The 24,011-nt window shown below is 44.8% G+C and overlaps 1 protein-coding gene across 2 annotated transcripts in view; it reads right to left on the bottom strand.

Moving 5' to 3' along the window:
• Positions 1-24,011, bottom strand: part of ZNF277 (zinc finger protein 277) — an 88,435-nt gene that overhangs the window by 34,155 nt on the left and 30,269 nt on the right. For both annotated transcript variants that reach the window (XM_073328108.1, XM_073328109.1), the window contains exons 2-4: positions 16,368-16,566; positions 10,385-10,473; positions 9,022-9,104 (exon numbers count right to left, since the gene is read on the bottom strand). In XM_073328108.1, the coding sequence (XP_073184209.1) occupies positions 9,022-9,104; positions 10,385-10,473; positions 16,368-16,566 (371 nt within the window). The remainder of the gene's footprint in view (positions 1-9,021; positions 9,105-10,384; positions 10,474-16,367; positions 16,567-24,011) is intronic.

The raw sequence follows: 24,011 nt of genomic DNA, 5'->3' as shown, positions 1-24,011 counted from the left end.
TCGCCAACGCCTGCACGTTTGTCTCCACGTGGGGCGAGGCGGGCACCAGGAGGCAACGGACACTGTGCCTCTTGGTCAAGGCGGGGAAAGGGCCCCGGCCGCTGGTGATGGTGGCGGAGGCGGGGGGTGGGGCGAGATGACGAGGCGGCAGGCAGGGGGGAGCCCGTCACCGCCCGGGCATACGTCCTGGGGGCCGGGGGAGGGACAATCGCAGAGCTGGTGGAGGGAAACGCAGGGAGGGGCGCCACAGCTGATGACGAGGCCACAGAGGTGGGGGCAGCCCCTGCCATGGAGGGCTTAGTGGTTTTTGCGGGGCCCTTTCCTTTCATCCCGCCCTGGCCCTTCCGGCCAGCTGGGGGGGGTGGGGAGGGTTTCCTAGAATCTGCGGGGGCGGTGGGCAAAACAGCAGCAGTGATCAAATTCATTAGCCAGGCCAGGGGGCTTTAGGAAAGAACAGAAAGCAGATAGCTGAGGAAGAAGCCAAGGACGTTCCGTTTCCCAACAGGGGTGGTTCCAGAACAATCAGGAACATTCTGGAGACAATTAAGACAGGCTGATTAGAACACCTGCAGACAATCAAGAAGCTGCTAGAATCAATTAAGGCAGGCTAATTAGGGCACCTGGGTTTTAAAAAGGAGTTCACTTCAGTTTGTGGTGTGCATGTGAGGAGCTGAGAGTGAGAACGCGGACTGTTGGAGGACTGAGGTGTACAACCATTATCAGACACCAGGAGAAAGGTCCTATGGTGAGGATAAAAAAGGTGTTGGGAGGAGGCCATGTGGAAGTAGCCCAGGGAGTTGTAGCTGTCGCACAGCTGTTCCAGGAGGCACTCTAGATAGCTGCATTCCACAGGGCCCTCGGCCGGAACCCGGACTAGAGGGTGGGCCCTGGTTCCCCCCAAATCCTCCCAACTCCTGGTCAGATACAGAAGGAATCGACCTGGACTGTGAATTCAGAAAAATGGCCAAGCTGAGGGCTGCCGTGAAGCTCCAAGGCAAGCAAATCCGCCAATAAGCGCAAGACCCACCAAAGTAGAGCAAGAACTTTGTCACAGTAGCTTGTAAGAAATGTAAAAAGTTTCAGACAAAAGTAAACATTTTTAGACAGCAAACTCTTTAACTATGGGTTTATATTGAGACTAACACAATGAGGTGCTAATCCTGAGTGTGGTGTTTGAGAATTAGAGTCATACAAATAAGACAACAGTGACAGTAGAAATGTTACTCAAGTTGATAGAAGCCTTTTAAGCCTTCACCTTCTCAGTCTATGCACAGGAAAATTCCTGGATATGTTTTCCTCATCACCTACGAACAAGGAGGCTATAGGTAAAAGAAAGATGCAAGTGATATAGAACATCTAAAAATCACCTTTAACAAAGAAGCTAATGTATTCAAAAGTTGACCATAAACATTTTCAGTTCCAGTTCCCTCTTTTCTTGGTCTTTTTGAAAAACCTTCCTAAAGCTTCTACTACATATTGCTCTCAATAATGCTGATCTGCCAATATGGAAAAATTCAACCAGATTATGAGCTAATGTCCACTTTCCATTTAAACGGAAAGGATCAGGGTAATAGCATATAACTGCACAGACCAGGGCAATAGTCTTCAATTGCACCAGTATATTAAACTGGGAATACAAAAGAAATTTGATCACTGAGAAGAAATGTGAAACTTGGAGGTTAGAAAAATGTCACACTTTGCGGTTGTGAGAAGCTCAGAGTCTCTGGCATAAAAACTGCAGTCTCCCAAGGGAGTCTGAGAAATTGCAAGTGTTTCTCTTCTTGGCAGCATTGTTTTGGTAGGAATTATCAGCTTCTCCCAGAAGCACTTAAAATAGCTTTTGTATGGCTAGCAGTTTACAGCATGTTTATGAATAAATGACTTTTCCGTGTTGCTCAAATGCAATAGACCTGACCTTAACAAAAACTCTAGGAATTGTTGAATTAGAAAAGACAGAAGGTTCAGACTAATGAATAAACATGTGTCTTCTTATACTCTCCTTCTTAGTTCCTGAGGATAGATAGCACTGAAGACCTCAAAATTCTAAAGAAAGAGCTTCAGAAATTCTGAAAAACAGATCTTGACAAGCATTAGGAATAGGGGACAGAAGGTCTGTCTAAAAACGTAAATGACCTTATCACTATAGAGTCTGAGCAAATTACAGTTATTAATGGGTTTTATCTTCATAGTCTCTCTGTGAGATAGGGAAGGATTTTATCCCCATGGTTGCAGATGGAAAACTGAGGCATAGGGTACACTAAATGAGACTAGGTCACACCGGGAATTTGTGAATAGAGTAAGAATTCAGCTGTTTTCTGAGTCTCAGTCCAGCACCTATCCACTAGACTACCCAATTCCTACAGTTGTGGTTAAAGCAAAGGAATGGAGGCTGTTCCTGGTTCTTAAGACCACTCTGTTCTTCTGTTTCCCAGTTCATAAAATAATGATACTTATCCTCCTTTGTAAAGCCCACAGAGAGTAGAGGTGCTATTACTGTTATGGGGCTTGATCCTGCAAGGAGCACTCCAGCCCTGATCCAGCAAAATACTTAGGCATGAACAGTTTCATTGTTAAGCACATGCATAAAAGTTTTCTTGGACTGGGGCCAGAGTGCTCTGAAGCTTGCAGGTTCTAGCCCGTCACATGTTGCTAGACATGGCCCCTCAATCAGTTTCTCTCTAGTCTGAGGCCATGTCCACTTTGAAAGTTTGGTTGACGTAAGTTGTCAGCGAAAGCTGCCAACTTCTGTATATTTCTTGGGCGCATGAACTCTTGGCTGCTTGGTTGGTGCTGGGAGTGTTCACCATGAATGGATGTATTGAGAGAAAATGCAGCACACCATGGGTAGATAAGCCTGTAAGCCTGTCCATGCCGCCATCCAGCACAATGCCTATTGTGGAACATTTCTGCAGTGCTTTGTGGGTTACCAGCAATTCACCCAGGGATTTTACAAAAGTAGGAGTCATGTTCCCACAATACAACTTTCTCTATCCCATACTGTTTGTTCCATTCCGTAATTGTCATGCCATTTTTAAATTCTCTTCATTCCAGGAGCCACTTTTCAGTCTCCACTATGTCTCTGTCAGCAGCATGGACCCTTCAGAGCTCAGCATAATTTTACTCATTGCCAATATAGGACACACAATTCTTCTGTTTTTGTGGAACTTCAACAAGCACTACTATAATCAGGTGTGTGAGGAGGAGATGTTCAACAACAATGACTGGATGCTAATGAATAGTGAATAAAAATGCCGGGTTGCTCCTGGCATCACAGAGCACCTCCACATAGTGGATCACAGTTTCTGAGCCTGAGAATGGAGTGCTGATTAGTGGGATCACATGGTAATGCAGATTTGGGATGACACTGCAGAACTTTTGGATGCGAAAGGCCACCTTCCTGGATCTGTGTGCTGAGCTTGCCCAGCCCTCCTGTGCAGGCACACTAGAATGACAGGTGCATTGACATTGGACAAGCGAGTGGCAACTGAACTCTGGAAGCTTACAACACCAGACAGCTATCAGTCAGTGTACAGTATATAATTAGCTGTCATGGGATAAGTTCTTATTGTAAAAAGTTCTTATCTTACCCTACTGGGAAATTATTTAAGTCCATTTGTTTAAATATGCCATGTTTCTCACAGAGGAGAAAGCTACTATGTGGTTGTTATTGATAGTATGATAGCATTTAAACACCCACGTCAGCATCAGAGTCCCATTATGCTAGGCACAATACAAATTCATAAAAGTGATTGCTCTGAAGAGCTTATATTTTGTCACCCTTACTTATAATGGGAAGTAATTTACTCCTTGAGTAGGCTATTGATATCCACCTGCTTGAGGAATAAGATAGTGCTCAAGATTAGCAAGGGTGGCAGAATCTGGCCCTAAATAGTATTGGTTAAAATCTTCACAGGCAGAATACATATTTTAAATCAAGATCCCCCAGCAGATTTCTCACAAACTCACCAAGTACCTCTATATCTAGTGTCTTTCTGTTTAAATAAAAGTTACATTTCACTGCTGACTACTCAGAGAAACTAGGTGTTTATTGCTACAGGCAAATGAACTATGTAAAACAGCTTCTAGTTAAAAAATGCAGAGACCGCAACAAGAAGTCATTGGCAGGTTTTTACACTTAATGAATAGGAGTGCTATACTACTACATGGCACAGACTAGGACAGGTAAAATGGGATGCACTAATAGTCAGCCATTCTCTACCAGTCTGGTGGAGAAAATTAATTAGGAAGTATAGGTAACACCAGGCTTAATTATATTCCCAGTTGCATTAGTGTAAATACAGAGGCATAGAATAGAATTCAGCCCTCTGTCTAGACTTTCAGCAGAGATTAGTTGCATGTACTTTGAATCGTGTATTGTATTTATGACTGGTGGGGAGAGAAGAAAGGGCTACAAAGGTGGAAATATAAAATGCTCAAAATTATAAATATGAAAACCCTCACAACACTATGCAAACTTGCAGTCTCTGGCCTACATCTCAGCTTTCATTATCTCATACAACTATGCTAATCTCTGCATCCAGCCCACGCCCCTTCTCTTTACTACTCATTTTGTCTCTTTTTCCCTACATTACACCATTCTCCGTGCTGTCCCATGAGCTTGAAACAACCTGCTAATAATTGTACACAAAACACCTCCCTTCTTCTTCAAATCATCTGTTAAGACAGACCCATCTGTACCAATGTTACAGGCAAACAAAATCAGAACAGCCTCAGATTTTCAGAGTCCCTGTCATGGAAAGGTGAGAAAACCTCGGCCTGAGCATTTATGAGGAGTGTGAGAAAGAGCAGCTCCACTCTCAGATTTGGGACTCTCTACTAATTAATGAACAGCCATACACAGAAGTTTTCAAACTGGGAGTTTTCAAACGTACTTCACAAAGTGAGCCAGAACAGGAGTTGCTTAACTAATGATAGTAGGCATGAAAAAAACCTGCTCGAGAATGCTAAGCAAACAGCAAAGGAATTTGATTGGCTGAGAGAAATCGCTGCTGAGCTAATGAGGGTCAAGAGAGGCAACAGAGAGGAGCTGGCTATCTGCCAGCATATTAAAGGTCAGTCTCATAGCTTGTTCGATGTCCAGAGTAGCCAGACTCCATAAGGACGGAGACAGTATTTGGCAGACTACTGGGAGAAGGGCAGAGGGACTTCTGAACACTCAAGCCTACCAGTTTTTTCACACGATTCCCAGCTTGCCACCAATTTAAAAGGAAACTGCAATTATGCATTTCACCTGTAAGAGCCACAAGCGATCAAGACAAGGAAAGAGTAGGCCCATTATTCAATGAGGAGGGAAGACAATAACAGAAAATTGTGGAAATGGCAGAGGTGCTTAATGACTTCTTTATTTCGGTTTTCACCAAGAAGGTTGGTGGCGATTGGACGTCTAATATAGTGAATGCCAGTGAAAATGAGGTAGGATCAGAGTCTAAAATAAGGAAAGAACAAGTCAAAAATTACTTAGAAAAGTTAGATGTCTTTAAATCACTAGGGCCTGATGAAATGCATCCTAGACTGAGTCTAGTCAAGGAGCTGACTGTGGAGATATCTGAGCCATTAGCAATTATCTCTGAAAAGTCATGGAAGACGGGAGACATTCCAGAAGACTGGAAAAGGGCAAATATAGTGCCCATGTATAAAAAGGGAAATTACAGACCAGTCACCTTAACTTCTGTACCTGGAAAGATAATGGAGCAAATAATTAAGAAATCAATTTGCAAACACCTAGAAGGTAATGAGGTGATAAGTAACAGCATGGATTTGTCAAGAACAAATCGTGGCAAACCAATCTGATAGCTTTCTTTGACGGGGTAACAAGCCCTGTGGCTAGGGGGGAATCAGTAGATGTGGTATATCTTGACTTTAGTAAGGCTTTTGATACTGTCTCACATGACCTTCTCATAAACAAATGAGGGAAATACAACCTAGATGGAGCTACTATAAGGTGGGTGCAGAACTGTTTGGAAAATCATTCCCAGAGTGTGGTTATCAGTGGTTCGCAGTCATGCTGGAAGGGCATAATGAGTGGAGTCCCGAAGGGGTTGGTTCTGTTCAATATCTTCATCAATGATTTAGATAATGTCATAGAGAATACACTTAAAGTTTTTGGATGATAACGAACTGGGAGGGGTTGCAAGTGCTTTGGAGGATAGGATTTAAAATTCAAAATGATATGGACAAACTGGAGAAATGGTCTGAAGTAAATGGGATGAAATTCAATAAGGACAAATGCAAAGTACTCCACTTAGGAAGGAACGATCAGTTACACACATTCAAAATAGGAAATGACTGCCTGGGAAGGAGTACTGTGGAAAGGGATTGGGGAGGCGGGGGGCATAGTGGATCACAAGCTAAATATGAGTCAACAGCGTAACGCTGTCGTAAAAAAAGCAAACATCATCTGGGATGTATAAGCAGGAGTATTGTAAGCAAGACACGAGAAGTAATTCTTCCACTCTACTCTGTGCTGATTAGGCCTCAACTGGAGTACTGTATCCAGTTCTGGGCACCACATTTCAGGAAAGATGTGGACAAATTGGAGAAAGTCCAGAGAAGAGCAACAAAAATTATTAAAGGTCTAGAAAACATGACCTACGAGGGAAGATTGAAAAAACTGGGTTTGTTTAGTCTGGAGAAGAGAAGACTAAGAGGGGAAATGATAACAGTTTTCAAGTACATAAAAGGTTGTTACAGGGAGGAGGGAGAAATATTGTTGTTCTTAACCTCTGAGGATAGGACAAGAAGCAATGGACCTAAATTGCAGCAAGGGTGGTTTAGGTTGGACATTAGGAAAAACTTCCTAACGGTCAGAGTGGTTAAGCACTGAAATAAATTGCCTAAGGAGGTTGTGGAATCTCCATCATTGGGGATTTTTAAGAGCAGGTTGGACAAACACCTGCCAGGGATGGTCTAGATAATGCTTAGTTCTGCCTTGAGTGCAGGGGACTGGACTAGATGACCTCTTGAGGTCCCTTCCAGTTCTATGATTCTGAGACGCTAGCTGCTTGCAGAGGTATCAGGGTAGCATGAGGCATTTGAGGGTGCCATGTGAGGAATGAGCATGGACAAGGCTGGAGTGCAGGATTTGGTGTGACCACCAAAGAGGTGGCATAACTATAAAAAGGAAATGGAGTCTTGGAAGACATGACAGTGTTGTCAAAAACCCAGTGATTGCAAGGATCAGGAGAGACCAGGCTAAAGCAAGGAAATGCTGGAGGCAATCTTTAAGATACTGAGTGAAGAACAGTAAGTACTGCGAGCAATAACCACATAGGTTTTTTTGATCACACTGAGATAAAAAGCGATATTTAACCCTGCATAGGATTCATTGCCCAGCTGATGTGTCACAATACAACTTGCCCTATCTACACCAGAGTTTTAAAACATGTTAAATAAAATGTATTAGCTAATATAGCTTGAAACAACTTTTATCCTACTGTGGACAAACCCTTGGAGACAGAAGGTTTGAATTGAGAAGCAAGGGAAATCAATGGAAGCCATATTAGTTCTGATCTTTTCTTTTGTACAACTCACACAAACCTATTTGTCAGCTGACTCTTAAATGTTGGATTTATTCAGAGGCAGAGGGCTTCACAAAGCAAAATAACTGTTTTACCTGCAAATCAACACTCAGATTGCAGCAAAGGGAAGTGAAAAACTGGATGCCTTTATTGCTGAAACCTGAGCTGTGACTTTCTTAGCCACAGCTGCAGCTTCAGCTCAGGGTTCAGCCTCAGGTTTTCAATAAAAAGCAGAAAGTCAGGATCTGACATTTCTAAGATTCAGAAAAGGGCAGAAAAATTATGGATTCTTTAAGTTTCATAAAACAGCAATAAAGGGCACAAACATTTTAATTTTTTTTTCTTTACTTCACAGTTAACCTTTGATAAAAGCAATGTTTGCTTTGGGCCAAATCCTGCACTTCTGGCTGCAGCCGAGGAAGTCCCTAATTGCAGATGTGCTGGTGTGGGTCTGATGCAAATACAATCCAAACCCCATGCACAGAAGACTCCCTGGGCTATTTTTATTGTGGTATCGCACAAAGGCCCTGATTGGGAGTGGACCTGACTGTACGTAAGCACTGTGAACACATGCTGGAAGACATGGACCCTGCCCCAAAGAATTTACAATTTGGTGTACCCAGGTTCTCTGAACAGATCAGAAGAGGAGCAGGGTAGGGACCAATGGATTTACTATCTGTTTCCCCCTCCCCATCTACCTACCCACTGGTGCTATCACTGCAGTTCCAGAGAATGTACACAGCAATGAAGATTTCACATTGTAGGGCAACTCCTGCTTCCTCCTCTGAAGGCACAGAGAACCCCTGGCAGTGAAGCTAATGTGTGTGGGGGGAGGAAGTGGGAAGGGAAAGGAGGATTTGGAGTACTGTGCCAGGGATACACATATTCCACAGGCCCAGAGGATTAATTGCGGCCCAATACTCTGGTGCGCTCTCACGTGACTGTGGGGTGCATTGGGCTAAAGCACTTCTTCAGTCAGTGGGCTAATGTTGCTCTGCAGAGTGGCTAAGAAAAGATACAGCTTCCCTCTCATCTGCCAAGCCACAGCTACTGGGTTGGATGGGGAAGGGGGGCTAGCAAGAGGATTTGCCTTTGTAAGACCTCAAAATGCCATTCTGGTCTTCCCATTTTTTAAACCACAGGATTGGCGTATTATTATTACACACAGGAAAATTTGTGCTAATGCATGTCACATGCTTGCGAGAAAAAATTATTCAGCACATTCAGCTCTTTTTTTGCTCTGGGCATATTTCCCACTGGAGTGAACACTGACATACAGCCTGCAGGTAAAACTACGCCAAGAAAATGTGTTTTGTTGTTGTGTTTTTAAACTGGCAATCAGGGAAACAAGCTAAAATGAAGATTTATCTCTGCAGTTCAGCATAAAATGCCTTCCTCTAATTCCATACAAATGTACATATTTGATTTTACATTATGTTGTTTCAGTTTCTTAAGGTACTTAGTCCTCAAAATAATTACTTACCAGTCTCTTTTGCTGGAGCTGTTCTCTTAGTAATCTGTCTTCTGGTAAAACATCACATAAAAGAAAATAATTGTCCTGTTCCTCTGTTAAGAGATTAAAAAATAAACGTAAAGGAGACATTTGCAGCTGTTTTGCCCTGTAACATGCTCAACCTTAATTTTTTCCCCCAGCCTCAGATATAATTAGACTGTTTCAGTTAAATATTTAAAAAATTAATGTAATTTTCATTTTAAGAGAACTACAGTTTTATTTTACACTGCTGGAGTTATTTGTGGGTCAAAGCCAGGCATAGCTAGGCAAAATCCCATTAATATAAATGGACTTGCAGCCATTTACACCACCAGTCGATTTATATAAGGCCAGAATGTGCACAGCCTTTGCATAGCTTCCCCACTTCCTTGTGCCCCCTCTATTGTATATAGGTTCTTATATGGCCCTTGTCACTGTTGTAGCTGAACACGTTCTAGTTGTGTATTTAATGATGCAACTAACATCTGCAATATGTGGTTTGGTCTCTTTCTCTCAGCAGAAGGAGAATTGTGTGTGTGTGTGTGGGGGCAGGGGGATTGTGTTTTATTTTTATATACACACTGCTATGAGTTTATATTAGAGAAAACAAGACTGAAGAAGTTTGATCTGAACTGGGAGATAAAGCTGGTGAGGTCTGTGATGGTCCTTAATTTCTGGGGAAGCTCATTCAACAGCCTTGGACTGGCCCCTGAGAAAGATCTGTCTCCTGCCCAGAAAGAATGTTCCATGGTGCCAGAAAAGCAGAGCTGTCGGAGCTTTAGATGATCTTTTGCAGAGGCCAGACACAACTGCCGTCTTGGTACTCTTAGTGCACTGAATATTTCCTCCTGTGGTAATAGTTCCCACTGAGTGGGAGAAGAAGTGAGGCCATGACCCAACTGTGCACAAGAGTTGGCCATAGAGGTGTGCGGAGCTGAAGTATTTCAGTGGGTGTGCTTCCCTGCACATTGGGGCAGCTCTGTGAGAACTGTGCCTCCCATTCACACAGTTGGTACCTGAGCTCCCTTTGCAGAGCAATGCTGCTTCCAGGGCTTGATCCTGGAAGTTGCTGAGCGCCCTAGCCCAGATCCAGCAAAACACTCAAGCATGTACTTAGGCTCATTCCTATTCAGCCAGGCATTTAAATCCCACTGAAGTCAGTGGACCTAAGCATGCATGTAAGTGCTGAGCTGAATAGGTAGGAGCTTAAGTATGTGCTTAACTTTAATCACATGTGTAAATACTTTGCTGGACTGGTACCCGGATGCTCACCATTTTAAAGGACTGAGCCTATAGTACAGGCCACAGTATATCAGGTCAGGAAATAAGCAGGGTAGATAAGGAGCACACTTACCTACTGGAGCTTCTGAATTTGTTCTTATCACACTACAGAAATCTGTGATGGGCTGCTCCGTGAACCTCTTCTTCCAATATAAAATGTATCTAAAAAAAAAAAGCGCGTGTATGTGAAGGAAGAATACTGCATTTCCTAAACTACTGGTCCGCTGTATCCTACTCCCATCCTTTTAATTCTTATGTCAAAGAGTTTTTTGAATGTAAAATTACTTATCCAATGCTGGTTCTGTAGAGCTGCCATGTATTGCGAGACTAAAGTGAAATTGCTCTCCAATTCATGAAAGTTATTCAGCTTCACTTAAGCCGATTTCAGCAAAAACAGGCCTGATCCAAAGTTCACTGAAGTCCGTGAAAAAGAATTCTACTGGCTTCAATGAGTTTTGGATCAAGCTTCACATAAGTAATGGGAGTTGGTCACATCTTTAGAAAGACCCATCACTCGGTTACATTTTTACTAAAAAGAAATACTTAGAAATTCCCAAAATACTAGATATAGATGGGAGCTATATGTGATATCCATTTACCATTTCCATTTACTTTGGAGCAGGCCCTAAAATACGAAGATATTCTCATGTTTGTTTCTAAATTAGTGAACTTCTCCTACTCTGAAGTTCTAAGGAGAATGATGCTGCATAACAAGAAACCAGGATGGAAGTTCATCTTACAAGATTGCATTAACAGCACTCCAGTGTTTACTCTTTCTGGAACAGGTTACGACTCAGAGTTATTTGAGACACATGCAAAAATACAAGACATGATGGAAGCATCAACTTGAGAAACTTGAATGCTTTTATACCAAAAATTTGGTAATGGGCACACAAGGTATAACAATATCTAGTGGCTGGATATTGAAGCTGGACAAATTCAAGTTCTTAACGGTGAAGTTAATTAACCACTGGAACAACTTACCAAGGATTGTGGTAGATTCTCCATCACTGGCAATTTTAAAATCAAGATTGGATGCTTTTCTAAAGGATATGCTCCAGTTCAAACAGAAACTGAATCAGGGAAATTCTATAGCTGGTATTATGTAAGCGATCAGACAATAGAGCAGAGGTCCCCAAACTGGGGCAGGAATGTCCGGGGGGGGGGTGCAGCGGAGCCCAGGCCACCCCCCCACAGAGGGTGGAGAGGGAGCGCCACCCAGCCCCACTCCGCTCCCAGTTCCGCTCCAGCCCCACCCCCAATCCAGGTTCCTGGCCCCGGCTCCTGACCGCAGCCCAGCCACAGCTCTGCACCCAGATGTGGCCCCACCCTTGGCCCCTGGCTGCGGCTCCGTTTCTGACCCTGGCTCTGCTCCCGGCCTCAGACCTGCCTCTAGCTGCATCCCCAGCCTCGGCTCCCATATCCCTGTCCACATCCCTGCTCCCGACTCCAGGGGAAGAGTGGGTCGCAGACAGGTAAGGGGGGCACGACGCTGAAAAGTTTGGGGACTACTACACTAGAGGATCACAGTGATTCCTTCTGGCCTTATAATCTGTTAATTATGACTGCATTCATAGGGAAATACGGCAATCCAAGGGCTTGTCTACACAACACTTAGTTTCCAGCAAGCTAGGGTGTTAATCTGCCCTGCACTAATTGTCCACACAGACAGTGCTGCAATGCTAACAGTTCCGCAGTGAGCTTTAATTTATTCCCAAAGCTGTGTAGGTCAAAGTGCACTATGGAAATGTTTGTGCACTGCAGCAATGTCCACATGGATATTTAGCGTGTGGCAGGATAGTACAGGGTTGATGTACACCCCAGTCTACCATGAACAAAGTATTCGTGTAGAGAAGCTCCAGGTCACTCTAGTCAGAAACTGAAAGGACTCTCAAAATATTATAACCACATCTCAACTTTAACAAAGAGATAATGAATGTCTCTGCAAGAAATTTGGGACAAAAAGAGTCTCCACTTAGAGAAGATTTTTCTTTTGCAGAGGAACAAATTGAGGCCTGTAGCTAGGCTAACAGAAGTAGAAATGCAGAAAAACCCTTCCTCTGCCACCCACCAAAAAACAAAACCAACAACAAAACCAACTCTAACCACCCTCAACTGGGAAAGAAGATTTCTCCAGAAAATCCTGCAACAATTGCAATTAATGTTTTAGAAAGTTTAAACCAAGATTTTGTTATTATTTATTACTTGAATTACAGTAGGACTAACAAGCCCCAACCAAGACAAGGGCTCCCATATGTTAGGAGTTACTGTACAAACAGATAAGGGACAGTCCTTGTTCCAAAAAGCTAAGGATTTGGTCGGGGCGCGGGGGTGGGGGAAGTAAACCAGAACAGTCTACCTGCTAGTTATTTGGAATACTAAAATTAAACATGATCCTGAAAACACTTATATATGTGGTTAACTTTACTCATGAGATGACTCAATGGGACAACTCACGAGCATAACGTGTAACTGTGTGCAAGATCAAAGCCCAAGTTGTCAGTGGAAATTATATTCTGTTAAGTAGATGCTACGAATGTTTTTAAAAATCCACATTGGTAAGTTAAAACATTTCAGATACTATTGTTGTAAGGATCAATTATAATTCTTACAACTGAAAGACAGGAGAAAAATGTTGGTGTTTTTTTCAGTTGGTGTATTTTGTGTATAGCCAAGTTTCCTTGTTGCCCTGAATAGTCATCTTCTAAGAGGAACTCTCCAGGGATTTGCAGGCTAAAATGCTGTGGACAAGAGGTCCCTCCAGCTCCCCCCTACTCTGGCAAGCCCCTTCAATAGCTAAAAAGTCTAACCTCACATTGTAGAAGTAACAGGGCTTCTGCAGAACTGGAGACAGTACAGCAAGCAAGGCAGAGCATGCTGCAAAGTTGGAGGTTCACCATTTCACATCCTGCTGCCACTTTGAATCAGGTTTGGTTCCTTTCCACTTGCATTAGCAGGAAAGAGAATCTAAATAGCAATTTTCTAGAAAAGGTGATTTTAAATTACATTTCTGTAGCAAGAACAATCCCAACAGCACCATTTAATTAGCATTCCTTTAGTGAACACTTCATTTTTTGTTTATATGAAGAAATTAGCATTATCTCCAAAGAAGATTGCAAACAGAAACAAGTGCCGTTATTTGATTTTAGCAATGTTAAGCTTACACTTCTGAACAAATGAATGATTCTTAGGATTTTATGTGGCCTACTTTTCATTTCCCATGTTTCATCTTAATCTTTCACTATAAACCATGGTATTTAGACATAAATCACTGCTTTGTAAGTGAGCCTGATCACAAGAATCCAGAAAAGTGGGTATTGTGTAAGTGCCGAGACCTACTTTGTTTTAAGTGGATAATTTACCTACTAAAACGTATCATTTCAACAAAGCAAACAACAAAAAAGAGTAGATACGAGCCAGCCTGGTGGCCTAATACCACACAGTACCATGCAGTAGGGTAGAGTTCCAAGCAAGAGATTATACACAAATCCACATCTAGATTTGTGAGCCAGCTGGACCTGAGCTAGCTGCTGAGGGAGATGTAGGAGAGAGCTGGGACGACCAATGATGTAACTGTGGAAGGGATCTCAGTTACACAGAAGTGGCAATACTGCATGGCACAGTCAAGGATAAAGTGGAAACGAAATGGAACAATACAGGCCTAATTAAGGTAAATTGATACGACTTCTTAGGCAACCCTCCCATCACTAAATTCTGAATTACTCACGCCCAGTGATAGAGAACAAGGCAAGACAGAAAGAACTAGCTAGACAGTAGCCATGCAGAGATGGGAATAAGGCCTCAGAATGAGAGGAAGGTAGTCAAAAACAGAAAAAAAGTAGATAAACCAAAATGTGTGTCTAACAAGATAGCTGGCCCTTCAAATAAAATCAGGTCCAGCTCTCCTCCTCCAGTCCAGATACACCCTAATTTGGTGTAATGAGGACAACAGGGGGTCCCTTGGAAGCTGTACATGAGAGACACCCCAAAAGGCAAGAGAGAACATAGAGTCCAGAAAGAGAGAGCTCAGTACCCAGAGTCCGGAGAGGGAGCTCAGAAGAGCAGAGCTGGGCTGAGAGCGACATAAGAACAGCCATACTGGGCAGACCAAAAGTCCATCTAGCCCAGTATCCTGTCTTCCAACAGTGGACAATACCAGATGCCCCAGAGGGAATGAACAGAACAGGTAATCATCAAGTGATCCATCCCCTGTCACCCATTCCCAGCTTCTGGCAAACAGAAGCTAGGGACACCATCCCTGCCTATCCTGGCTAATAGCTATTGATGGACCTATCCACCATGAATTTATTTAGGTTTCAGAGTAGCAGCTGTGTTAGTCTGTATTCGCAAAAAGAAAAGGAGTACTTGTGGCACCTTAGAGATTAACAAATGTATTTGAGCATAAGCTGCATCCGATGAAATGAGCTGTAGCTCACGAAAGCTTATGCTCAAATAAATTTGTTAGTCTCTAAGGTGCCACAAGTACTCCTTTTCTTTTTGCAAATTTATTTAGTTCTTTTTTGAACCCTGTTATAGTCTTGGCCCTCACAACATCCCCTGGAGTTCCACAGGTTGACTGTGCATTGTGTGAAAAAATACTTCCTTCTGTTTGCTTTAAACCTGCTGCCTATTAATTTCATTTGGTGACTCCTAGTTCTTGTGTTAAGGGGAGGAGTAAATAACACTTCCTTATTTACTTTCTCCACACCAGTCATGATTTTATAGACCTCTATCATATCCCTCCTTAGTCGTCTTTTTTCCATGCTGAAAAGTGCCAGCCTTATTAATCTCTCCTCATATGGCAGACACTCCATACCCCTAATCATTTTTATTGCCCTTTTCTGAATCTTTTCCAATTCTAATATATCTTTTTTGAGAAGGGGTGACCACATCTGCACACAGTATTCAAGATGGTGGCGTTCCATGGATTTATATAGAGGCAACATCATATTTTCTGTCTTCAGAGAGGGAATGCCTGAAAGAGGGAGTGGTGAGAGTTCCCTTGTTGAGCAGTGAAGCCAGATCAGGTGGGTGAAAGCAGAGGGCAGTCAGGGTATGGGGGGTTCACCTACAAACTTCTCCAGGCCAGAGAGCCATGGCCCGAAAGGGCTGGAGGCTGAAAGCAGCAGAGGGAGATGCCTGCTGGCTCTCTGAGTCAGGGAGCTGAAGCTGGGGGACAGAGAGGGCAGAAGGCTGGGGAATGATGAAGGGGTGAATCTGTTGATGTTTCCAGGCAAAAGCTGAAATCATAACTGGGAAGGAAACAGCAGAGAAACACCGCATACAGAGGGGCTGGGGTGAGGTGTGGTGCAAAACATTGGAGCTGTACCTGAGAGCTGGAGGCATGGTGAGATGCTGGAGCTGTATTTGGTGTGTGGATGGACTGTTCAGATTTGAAAAAGTGCGTGTAGAAGTTGGGCTGGGGAAACTCGACTATGGTTGAGGGACTTTCTGTAATAAATTTCTCTCTCAAAGGGCTATTTCTATTCTGAAAACTGGTGTGGAATTACTGGGACTCCAGAAGAAAGGGGAAAGTGAGGCAGACACGTCTGTTCTGTCATAGCCCACTACTGAAGGTGTGCCAGGAGGGCTGCCATACCACATAGGAAAATGAATGTGGGCAGGTGAAAGGACCCTGAGAAGAGGGGAACTAAGTGCGTGAAAGAGGGATATTGAAGCATGGGACTCCTTGCAGGGCCCTTTCTGAGGCTACAAGGGGACACCCTGGAGAGGTCAGCCCTTTGACACAGTGTGCTTTATGAAATCAACAGAACTTGTCAATACAACAAAATAACTTCATCTGAAGACACTGACATTGCTATTGATTAGCTGGACAACTGGTTTCTTGCCAGTTGGCAATTCCTAAGTCCTAACTACCAATCACAATTACCTATTTGTATGTTTCAAGCAATACACTATAAATAACATCAAACCAACACTGTTAGATAAGTTTGCAAATGTTCCAAAAAAGTATCAAAAAGTTACATACCAGGTGATCCACGGTACGCATCTTATTTACACATTTGCATGATCTATTTTAACTGAGAAAAATTTACCTTCTGAAATCTGCAACCAGCTTGACATCTGCTATGACAAGCTTGTGTTCAATAATCATGTGCTTCAGAAGTTGGTCTTGTTCTGCTTGTGGAAAATATTCTTCACAGAAAATACAAGGCACAGATGGAGACTCTTCCACAGCAGCTACACCACATGGACTTTCTGGCAAAGACAGTGGCTCCAAAATACACTCACTATCTGAAGGAAACAAAAGCAAAAAAAAAAAAAAAAAAATCTTTGTTGGACTTCAATTTCTCCTTTAATCTCCAAAATAATCTTAAATAAACCAACATTCTTTCAAAACCCTATTTTGTATGGATGACTCATAAGCAGTGTAGGTAGAATCAGGAGCAAGGGAAAACAGCTTTTGTTGCTTTAACATGGCTTCCGCCAACAACAGCAAGGAGCAGATTTATTAGCAAGGCCACCAAATGTTTCTTCCTCAAAGCCAGCCAATGGCACCACTTCTAGAGTGGGTTGATGAGGCTCTGACAGCACAGGGGAACAAGCTCTAACTGTGATCCATGACTGACATTAAGGCAGGGTGTATGTGTCATGTAGTATGGTCTGGGTGATATGTGTGTTGGTTATTAGTGCAGGGAAGCTTCTTCCCATAAGTTGGACCCACTTTATTTTCTCAGAAACTAGCCCACATGCTGGTGTGTGTGAGGGATGTGTGTTAGGTTGACAAGGTAGGTGAGGTAATGTCTTTTATTGGACAAACTTCTGTTGGTGAGAGAGACGAACTTTTGAACTCTTCCTCAGGTCTTCCTCAGGTTATAATAATAACCTGATAATAAAAGGTTAGATTGTATAGGGTGGGCTGTTTTTGCATGTGAATTGATCCCTGTTAGTACAGACCATCTCTTGTTTACAGGAACCTTTTAACACTCACTCACTTTTGCATGATTATATAAATAATTTGCCTTGTTCCACCAGGCATCTGTTAGTTTGACTCAAAACGTTTCTTGTCGCACAGATGTGGTTTTTGCTGATGGAGAGGCCTCCACTGGAGGAGCTGGATCTGCTGAAACATTTCTCAGCTGTGCACGTGCTGGGAAAGGAGCTGTTATGACCCACATATTAAGTATTACCTATCAGATCTGTGTTCTTGGGGAACCAGGGTGCAGTACCCAGCCTGTCTGAGTCATGAAAGACCTTCCTCCCCCCAGACTCTGCTTGAACCAAAACCTATCAGAAGAAAGACTTACAAAAAGCAATGAAAAGGTAGTGGGAGACATACCTAAACCCCTGGGATAAGGATGACAGGATGACAGGATTAAGGAGAACTTGGCACAGAAAATGAGTGGCACAGAAATTGCAGGAGGCAAGAAACACAGGTGAACAAATATGCTGATATGTAACTGGGGGAGTAGACTATACAGAGGAAAGGTAATTAAAAGTAGACTGCTAGACTAGAAGCATGGGCAACTGAAGTAGTTTATGGAATTTAGTGCAGATGAAAATAAAGGAAGGGAACTAGAGATAAATTACATGAAAATATCCTTGGTACTTCTCTGCTGCAAAACACTGAGCAGCAGAATAAATAGGTAGTACAGAACAAAACTCTACAGCCTTCAGCACAGTGCTTAAATGGATTAAAATGTAACCACCACAGGGCACACACATAGTAGTACAAATAATTATTATTCAAAACTCAAACTACTGTTCCAAATGTGGTTCCAGCGGGGTCACCTTATTATAAAAGAGCTGTTAGAGAACTGTAGACTGAGGCAAGGGGCAGGGCGTCGCACACTTTGAAGAGTGTGTCAGCTGGTCTTACTGCACACACCAGGGGCTCTTTCCATCCCTCTATTCTCCACTGCCCCACAGCTCCTTGTTTGCCATCCTCTCATCCCCCTGCTTTTCAGGGACCCCTGCTACTCCCCCCAGTCTTCCCCCTGCCAGGGGTTCTGTGTGATCCCCACTTCCCCCTCCTATACCACTCTCCTGCCACATCAGCAGCTGCGTGCACCCCCATTCCCACTTTCTTCATATGCCCCCCCATCCTCCTCCATGGCAGGAACTGTGTGCACTCCCATTCTCCCCATACCTGGATTCCCCTTTGACCCTCCTAACAGCAGGGGCTGTGTGCTTCCTTGATCCCTCACTCCATGTCCCTCATCCCTTCCTTCATCCACAGCAGGGCTCCCATGCCAGGGGCTCTGTCTTACCCCCCACCTCAAACCAGGGTCCCCTAATCTCTCCCCCCATCAGGGGTTCTGCGTGCCCCACTCCCCTCCTCAAGCCAGACTAGATCTGCTCCCCATGCCAGGGTCTGTATGCATACCCCTATGCTTCCCATTATTCTTTTTTTCTGGCTGGGACACAAGTCATTCAGCATGTCGACATACTAAACTCTATTGGGAGGACAGGCAGAGCTGAGATGGGAGTATTGTTATATGGAAGGCACTAATGGGTGACATCCACCAGTTGTTTAATCTATAGAAAATAGCAGAAGTGCTTGAGGCTGAGGCTGTGGCTGTGCTAAAGAGCTGTGGTAAAGAACTGGCCCCCCAGTTTCCCCTTTTCAACACATAGCTGAGGACAAGCCCAGAAATAGAAATACTCCCCCCTGCCCCTCCAATTCAGAATCATGGGAAAACTCCATGGCTGTAGAGATTCTACCAAGTCATCCAGCTGGTGGGGTTTCCTTCCTCCAACATAGTGGGCAGACAGCACATCCCTCAGCCAACGCCGCTTCCTGCAGCCCCCATTGGCCTGGAACAGCAAACCGCACCCAGTGGGAGCTGCGATCGGCCAAACCTGCGGAAGCTGCAGGTAAACAAAGTGTCCCGGCCCGCTAGTGGATTTCCCTGACAGCCGTGTGCCAAAGGTTGCCGATCCCTGATCTATAGAAACAAGAGTTAGATTGTAGCTTCTCTGGGATTGTCTTTTTGTTATATGTATGCACACTACTAGCACAATGGGACCCGATCCCCATCTGGAACTTGTGGGCACTACAATAATACAAATAAGTAGTAATAAGAGAAGAACCAGAGGAAGGAGGCAGAGGCGAATTAAGATTTATTGGGGCCCAGGGCACAAAGAACATTGGGGCCCCCCGCATGCGCTCCCAGAGCCCCACCACTTGCTTTGCCCCCTCCGCCCATGACCCTGCTTCCTGGCCTGGCTGGAAGTCAGGCCATGGCAAGAGCTGCCCAGAGAGCCTGGGCTGCTGGGGGGAGCCCTGGACTCTCCATCTGTCCTGGATGGTGCGCCCTGGAGGGTAGGGACCCAGGCCGGAGGCTGCTTTTGGGCACTCCAGCTCCTCACCCAGGACAGGTGGAGGGTCCGGGGCTCCCCACAGCTGCCCGGGCAGCACAGAAATAAATATGAATGAAAATAAACTGTTCAGTGCACTAAAAATGTGGCCACCTTAAATATGTCATCTTGTCAATAAATTGTTTGGTTCTGAATGAATAACCCTGCTGATACTTGTGGCAGTAGTTTTGGAGCCTGTAGGTTCAGGTGAGTGAGAGTGGACAGCTGCAGCATTATGCCATTACAGCATTATGCCAGAGAACTCTGCCTAAGTGCCAAATATTGTACTAACTAAGACATGAGGTTTTCTATTAAAACAGTGGTTTTAGTCTAGTGGTTGTGTTGGAGACCATCAGTCAGGACTCTTGAGTTCTCTAACTAGCAGTGATACCTGATTCTGTTTGTGTTTAACTGCAGGCAATTCACTTAACCTTTGTGTGTTTCACTATGTAAAAGAGGGGGAAGGAGAGGAGCTGGGTGGGGGGCAGCTCCAGGAAGGAGGGAGGAGGGAAAGGGGGGGTTAGGGGACAGCTCCACGACGGAGGAAGGGAAAAGGAGAGGGACTCGGGAGTGGGGGGAAGCTCCGCATGGGGGAGACGGGCTGGGGGGTGCTCCGCACAGGAGGAATATGCTCACTGCTCACCGGACCACAGCTCCTGCATCCATCTGGTCTGGCCAGGGGGTGGGGTCTCAAGGGGGGGGGAGGAGGAGGAGCAGGGTGGTGGAGCCCCAGGGGGAGGGAGAGGAGGCACGGGGGAAGGGTCGGAGTTCCGGCTTGCGGGGGCTCCCCAATTGACCAAGGCCCCTGGCACTGTATGGTAATCCGCCACTGGAAGGAAGTGATAGTTTGGGTTCGGTTTTCCTTGAGCAAAAGCTATAGGGAATAGCCAAACCTGAGCTGCAAATGGTGCAACAGCTGTAAGAAAGTTAATTCATTTTCCTTACTGGAACATTTTTAGTTCCAATCACGCTAAGTAAAAGCCATTATACAGATAAAAAAAAAAAAAAAGATCACCTATTACAGTATATGGGTGTTTTATATCAAGTGTTCCAGACAAGGTATTCTGCCTGTGTAATCCCACACTAAATTATCAGCGATACCTATGATATTACAATCAGGTGATTTTATGGCTGTAGATCTGAAATAATAGTAGAAAACAGGCAGGAATTCACCACTCAAAAGAAGGTTAGCTGCAAATGGTAAAGCCTTTAAGCATTTTCTACTTATTTGTCAGTTAAAGCCCTTATCTACACTACAGGGTTAAGTCGAATTTAGCCGCTTTAAGTCGATTTTAAAATGGATGCGTTCACACAACCAACTCTGTTCCATTGACTTAAAGGGCTCTTAACCTAGACTTTTGTACTCCTACCTGGCGAGGGGAGTAGCGCTAAAATTGACCTTGCTTGGTCGAATTTGGGGTAGTGCGGACGCAAATCAACAGTATTGGCCTCCGGGAGGTATCCCAGAGAGCTCCAACGTGACCGCTCTGGACAGCACTTTGAACTCTGATGCACTAGCGAGGTACACAGGAAAAGCCCCGTTTCCTGTTTGGTAAGCGTGGCGAGCTCAGCAGCCCAGGTGACCATGCTGTCCCCGCAGAATCGCAAAACAGATCCAGCATGGACCGAAAGGGAGACACTGGCTCTGATTGCTGTATGTGGAGAAGCATCTGTGCAGGCAAAAAGAAGAAATGCCAATATATTTACCAAAATCTCACAGGGCATGGTGGAGAGAGGCCACAACAGGGACACACAGCAGTGCCGCGTGAAAGTTAAGGAGCTCAGGCAAGCCTACCAAAAGACAAAGGAGGCAAACGGGCGCTCCGGGTCAGACCCCCATACATGCTGTTTCTATAATCAGCTGCATGGCATTCTTGGAGGGGATCCTACCACTATCCCACCACTGTCCATGGACACCTGCAATGGGGGAGTCTTACGCAACAGGGAGGAGGATTTTGTGGATGAGGAGGAGGAGGAGGAGAAGAAAGAGAATGTGCAGCAGGCAAGTGATGAATCTGTTCTCCCCGGCAGCCAGGACTTTTTCATCACCCTGGAGCCAATACCCTCCCAAGGCGGAATACCCAACTCTGAAGCCGGAGAAGGCAGCTCCGGTGAGTGCACATTTGTAACTAAAGAACAGGGTTCAAAAGCAATAGTGTTTAACGTTTGATTTGCCCTGAAGAATTGGGATGCTTTCGTGGCCAGTACAGCTACTGGAAAAGTCTGTTCACATGTCGCTGGAGGATTCCCGCTCTATCCCCAGACATCTCCATGAAGCTCTCCTGGAGGTACTCTGAAAGCCTTTGCAGAAGGTGTCTGGGGAGGGCTGCCTTATTTCGTCATCCACAGTAGGACACTTTACCACAGCATGCCAGTAGCAAGTATCTTGGAACCATTGTAGCACAAAGCATGGCAGCGAATGGTCCTGGGTTTTGGTCGCATTCAAGCAACTTTCAGTCTATATCTTTCTGTATTAGCCTCAGGAGAGTGATATCATTCATGGTCACCTGGCTGAAATAGGGGAATTTTTGTAAGGGAACAGGAAAAGGACCCCGTTCATACTGGGCTGTGTGTGCTCGGCTAAAAGGGATCATCCCGGAGAAAAGCCACGCAGTGGGGGGAGAAATGAAAGGATCATCCCAGAGAATAGCCACGAGGTGGGGTGGGAGGCAGGTGTGTGCTGCACATTCTCCCCAAAAACACAGCCCCTCCTTTTAAATGTTAAACCCAACCCAACCCATTGCTTGCTATGGGAAAGAATGGCGCAGCAGTTTGAAACCATTCCCACATGTTATGCGTAAGAAGCCAACCCTGCGTACCCTGTGCCTTACCATGGCTGCCTGGAAACCGAATTCTGTTGCCCAGCTGTATGTGATGTGTCACCATACTGGCAGGCGCTCAATATAAAAGGCAAAATGCGACCTTGTGCCTAAAGCACATGTGCTGTCTGTTGTGAATTGCTTGATTCACTGTGAAAGAGTCTCCCTTTTGTTCTCAGAAATGTATCATCTTAAATTTTACTCTCCCTTTTTATCTCTCCGCCAGGTGCAAATGTTTCTACGCTCCCCCTATCATCTCCGTCCCTGAGGTTATTGCAGATTAGAAGGCGAAAAAAACGCACTCGCAATGACATGTTTTCCGAGCTCATGCAGTCCTCCGACACTGATAGGGCACAGCCCAATGCATGGAGGCATTCAGTGTTAGAGGCCAGGAAAGCATTAAGTGAGCGCGAAGAGTGGAGGCAGGAGCGCAAAGAGCGGAGGCTAATGGAGGAGCAACCAGACATGATGAAGCGTCTGGTGGAGCTGCAGAAAAGCCAACAGGAGCACAGACCCCCACTGCATCCATTGTATAACCGCCTGATTTCCTCCCCAAGTTCCATATCCTCCTCACCCAGATGCCCAAGAACACAGGAAGGGGGGTGGTGGTGGCTCCAGGCACCCAGTCACTGCACTCCAGAGGATGGCCCAAGCAACAGAAGGCTGTCATTCAAACAGTTTGATTTGTAGTGTGACTACAAAAAGCAAATGTGGCCTTGTACTTCCCTCCTCCCCCACCCCACCCAGGCTACCTTGTCAGTTATCTCACTTTTTTAAAATTAATAAAGAAAGAATGCATGGTTTCAAAACAATAGTTACTTTATTTCGAAGGGGGGAGGAAGAGTGGTTTGGTTACAAAGAATTAAAATCAACCAAGGGGGGTGCGTTTGCACCAAGGAGAAACACACACAGCAGTCACACCGTAGCCTGGCCAGTCATGAAACTGGTTTTCAAAGCCTCTCTGATGCGCAGTGCGCCTAGCTGTGCTCTTCTAATCGCCCTGGTGTCTGGCTGCTCAAAATCAGACACCAGGTGATTTGCCTCAACCTCCCACCCCACCATAAACGTCTCCCCCTTACTCTCACAGATATTATGGAGCACACAGCAAGCTGCAATAACAGTGGGAATGTTGGTTGCGCTGAGGTCTGACCTAGTCAGCAAACAGCACCAGCGAGCTTTTAAACGTCCAAAGGCACATTCTACCACCATTCTGTACTTGCTCAGCCTATAGTTGAGCTGTTCCTCACTACTGTCCAGGCTGCCTGTGTAAGGCTTCATGAGCCATGGGAGCAAGGGGTAGGCTGCGTCCCCAAGAATAACTATTGGCATTTCAACATCCCCAATGGTTTTTTTCTGGTCTGGGAAGTAAGTCCCTTCTTGCAGTTGCTCGAACAGCCTGGAGTTCCTAAAGATGCAAGCATCATGCACCTTTCCCAGCCATCCCACGTTGATGTCGGCGAAACGTCCCTTGTGATCCACCAGTGCTTGCAGCACCATTGAGAAGTACCCCCTGCAGTTTATGTACTAGTTGGCAAGGTGATCTGGTGCCAAGATGGGGAT

This window comes from Lepidochelys kempii, chromosome 1 (assembly GCF_965140285.1).
Source record: "Lepidochelys kempii isolate rLepKem1 chromosome 1, rLepKem1.hap1, whole genome shotgun sequence".
Taxonomy (NCBI): Eukaryota; Metazoa; Chordata; order Testudines; family Cheloniidae; genus Lepidochelys; species Lepidochelys kempii.
This window is presented reverse-complemented; position numbering and strand designations above follow the sequence as displayed.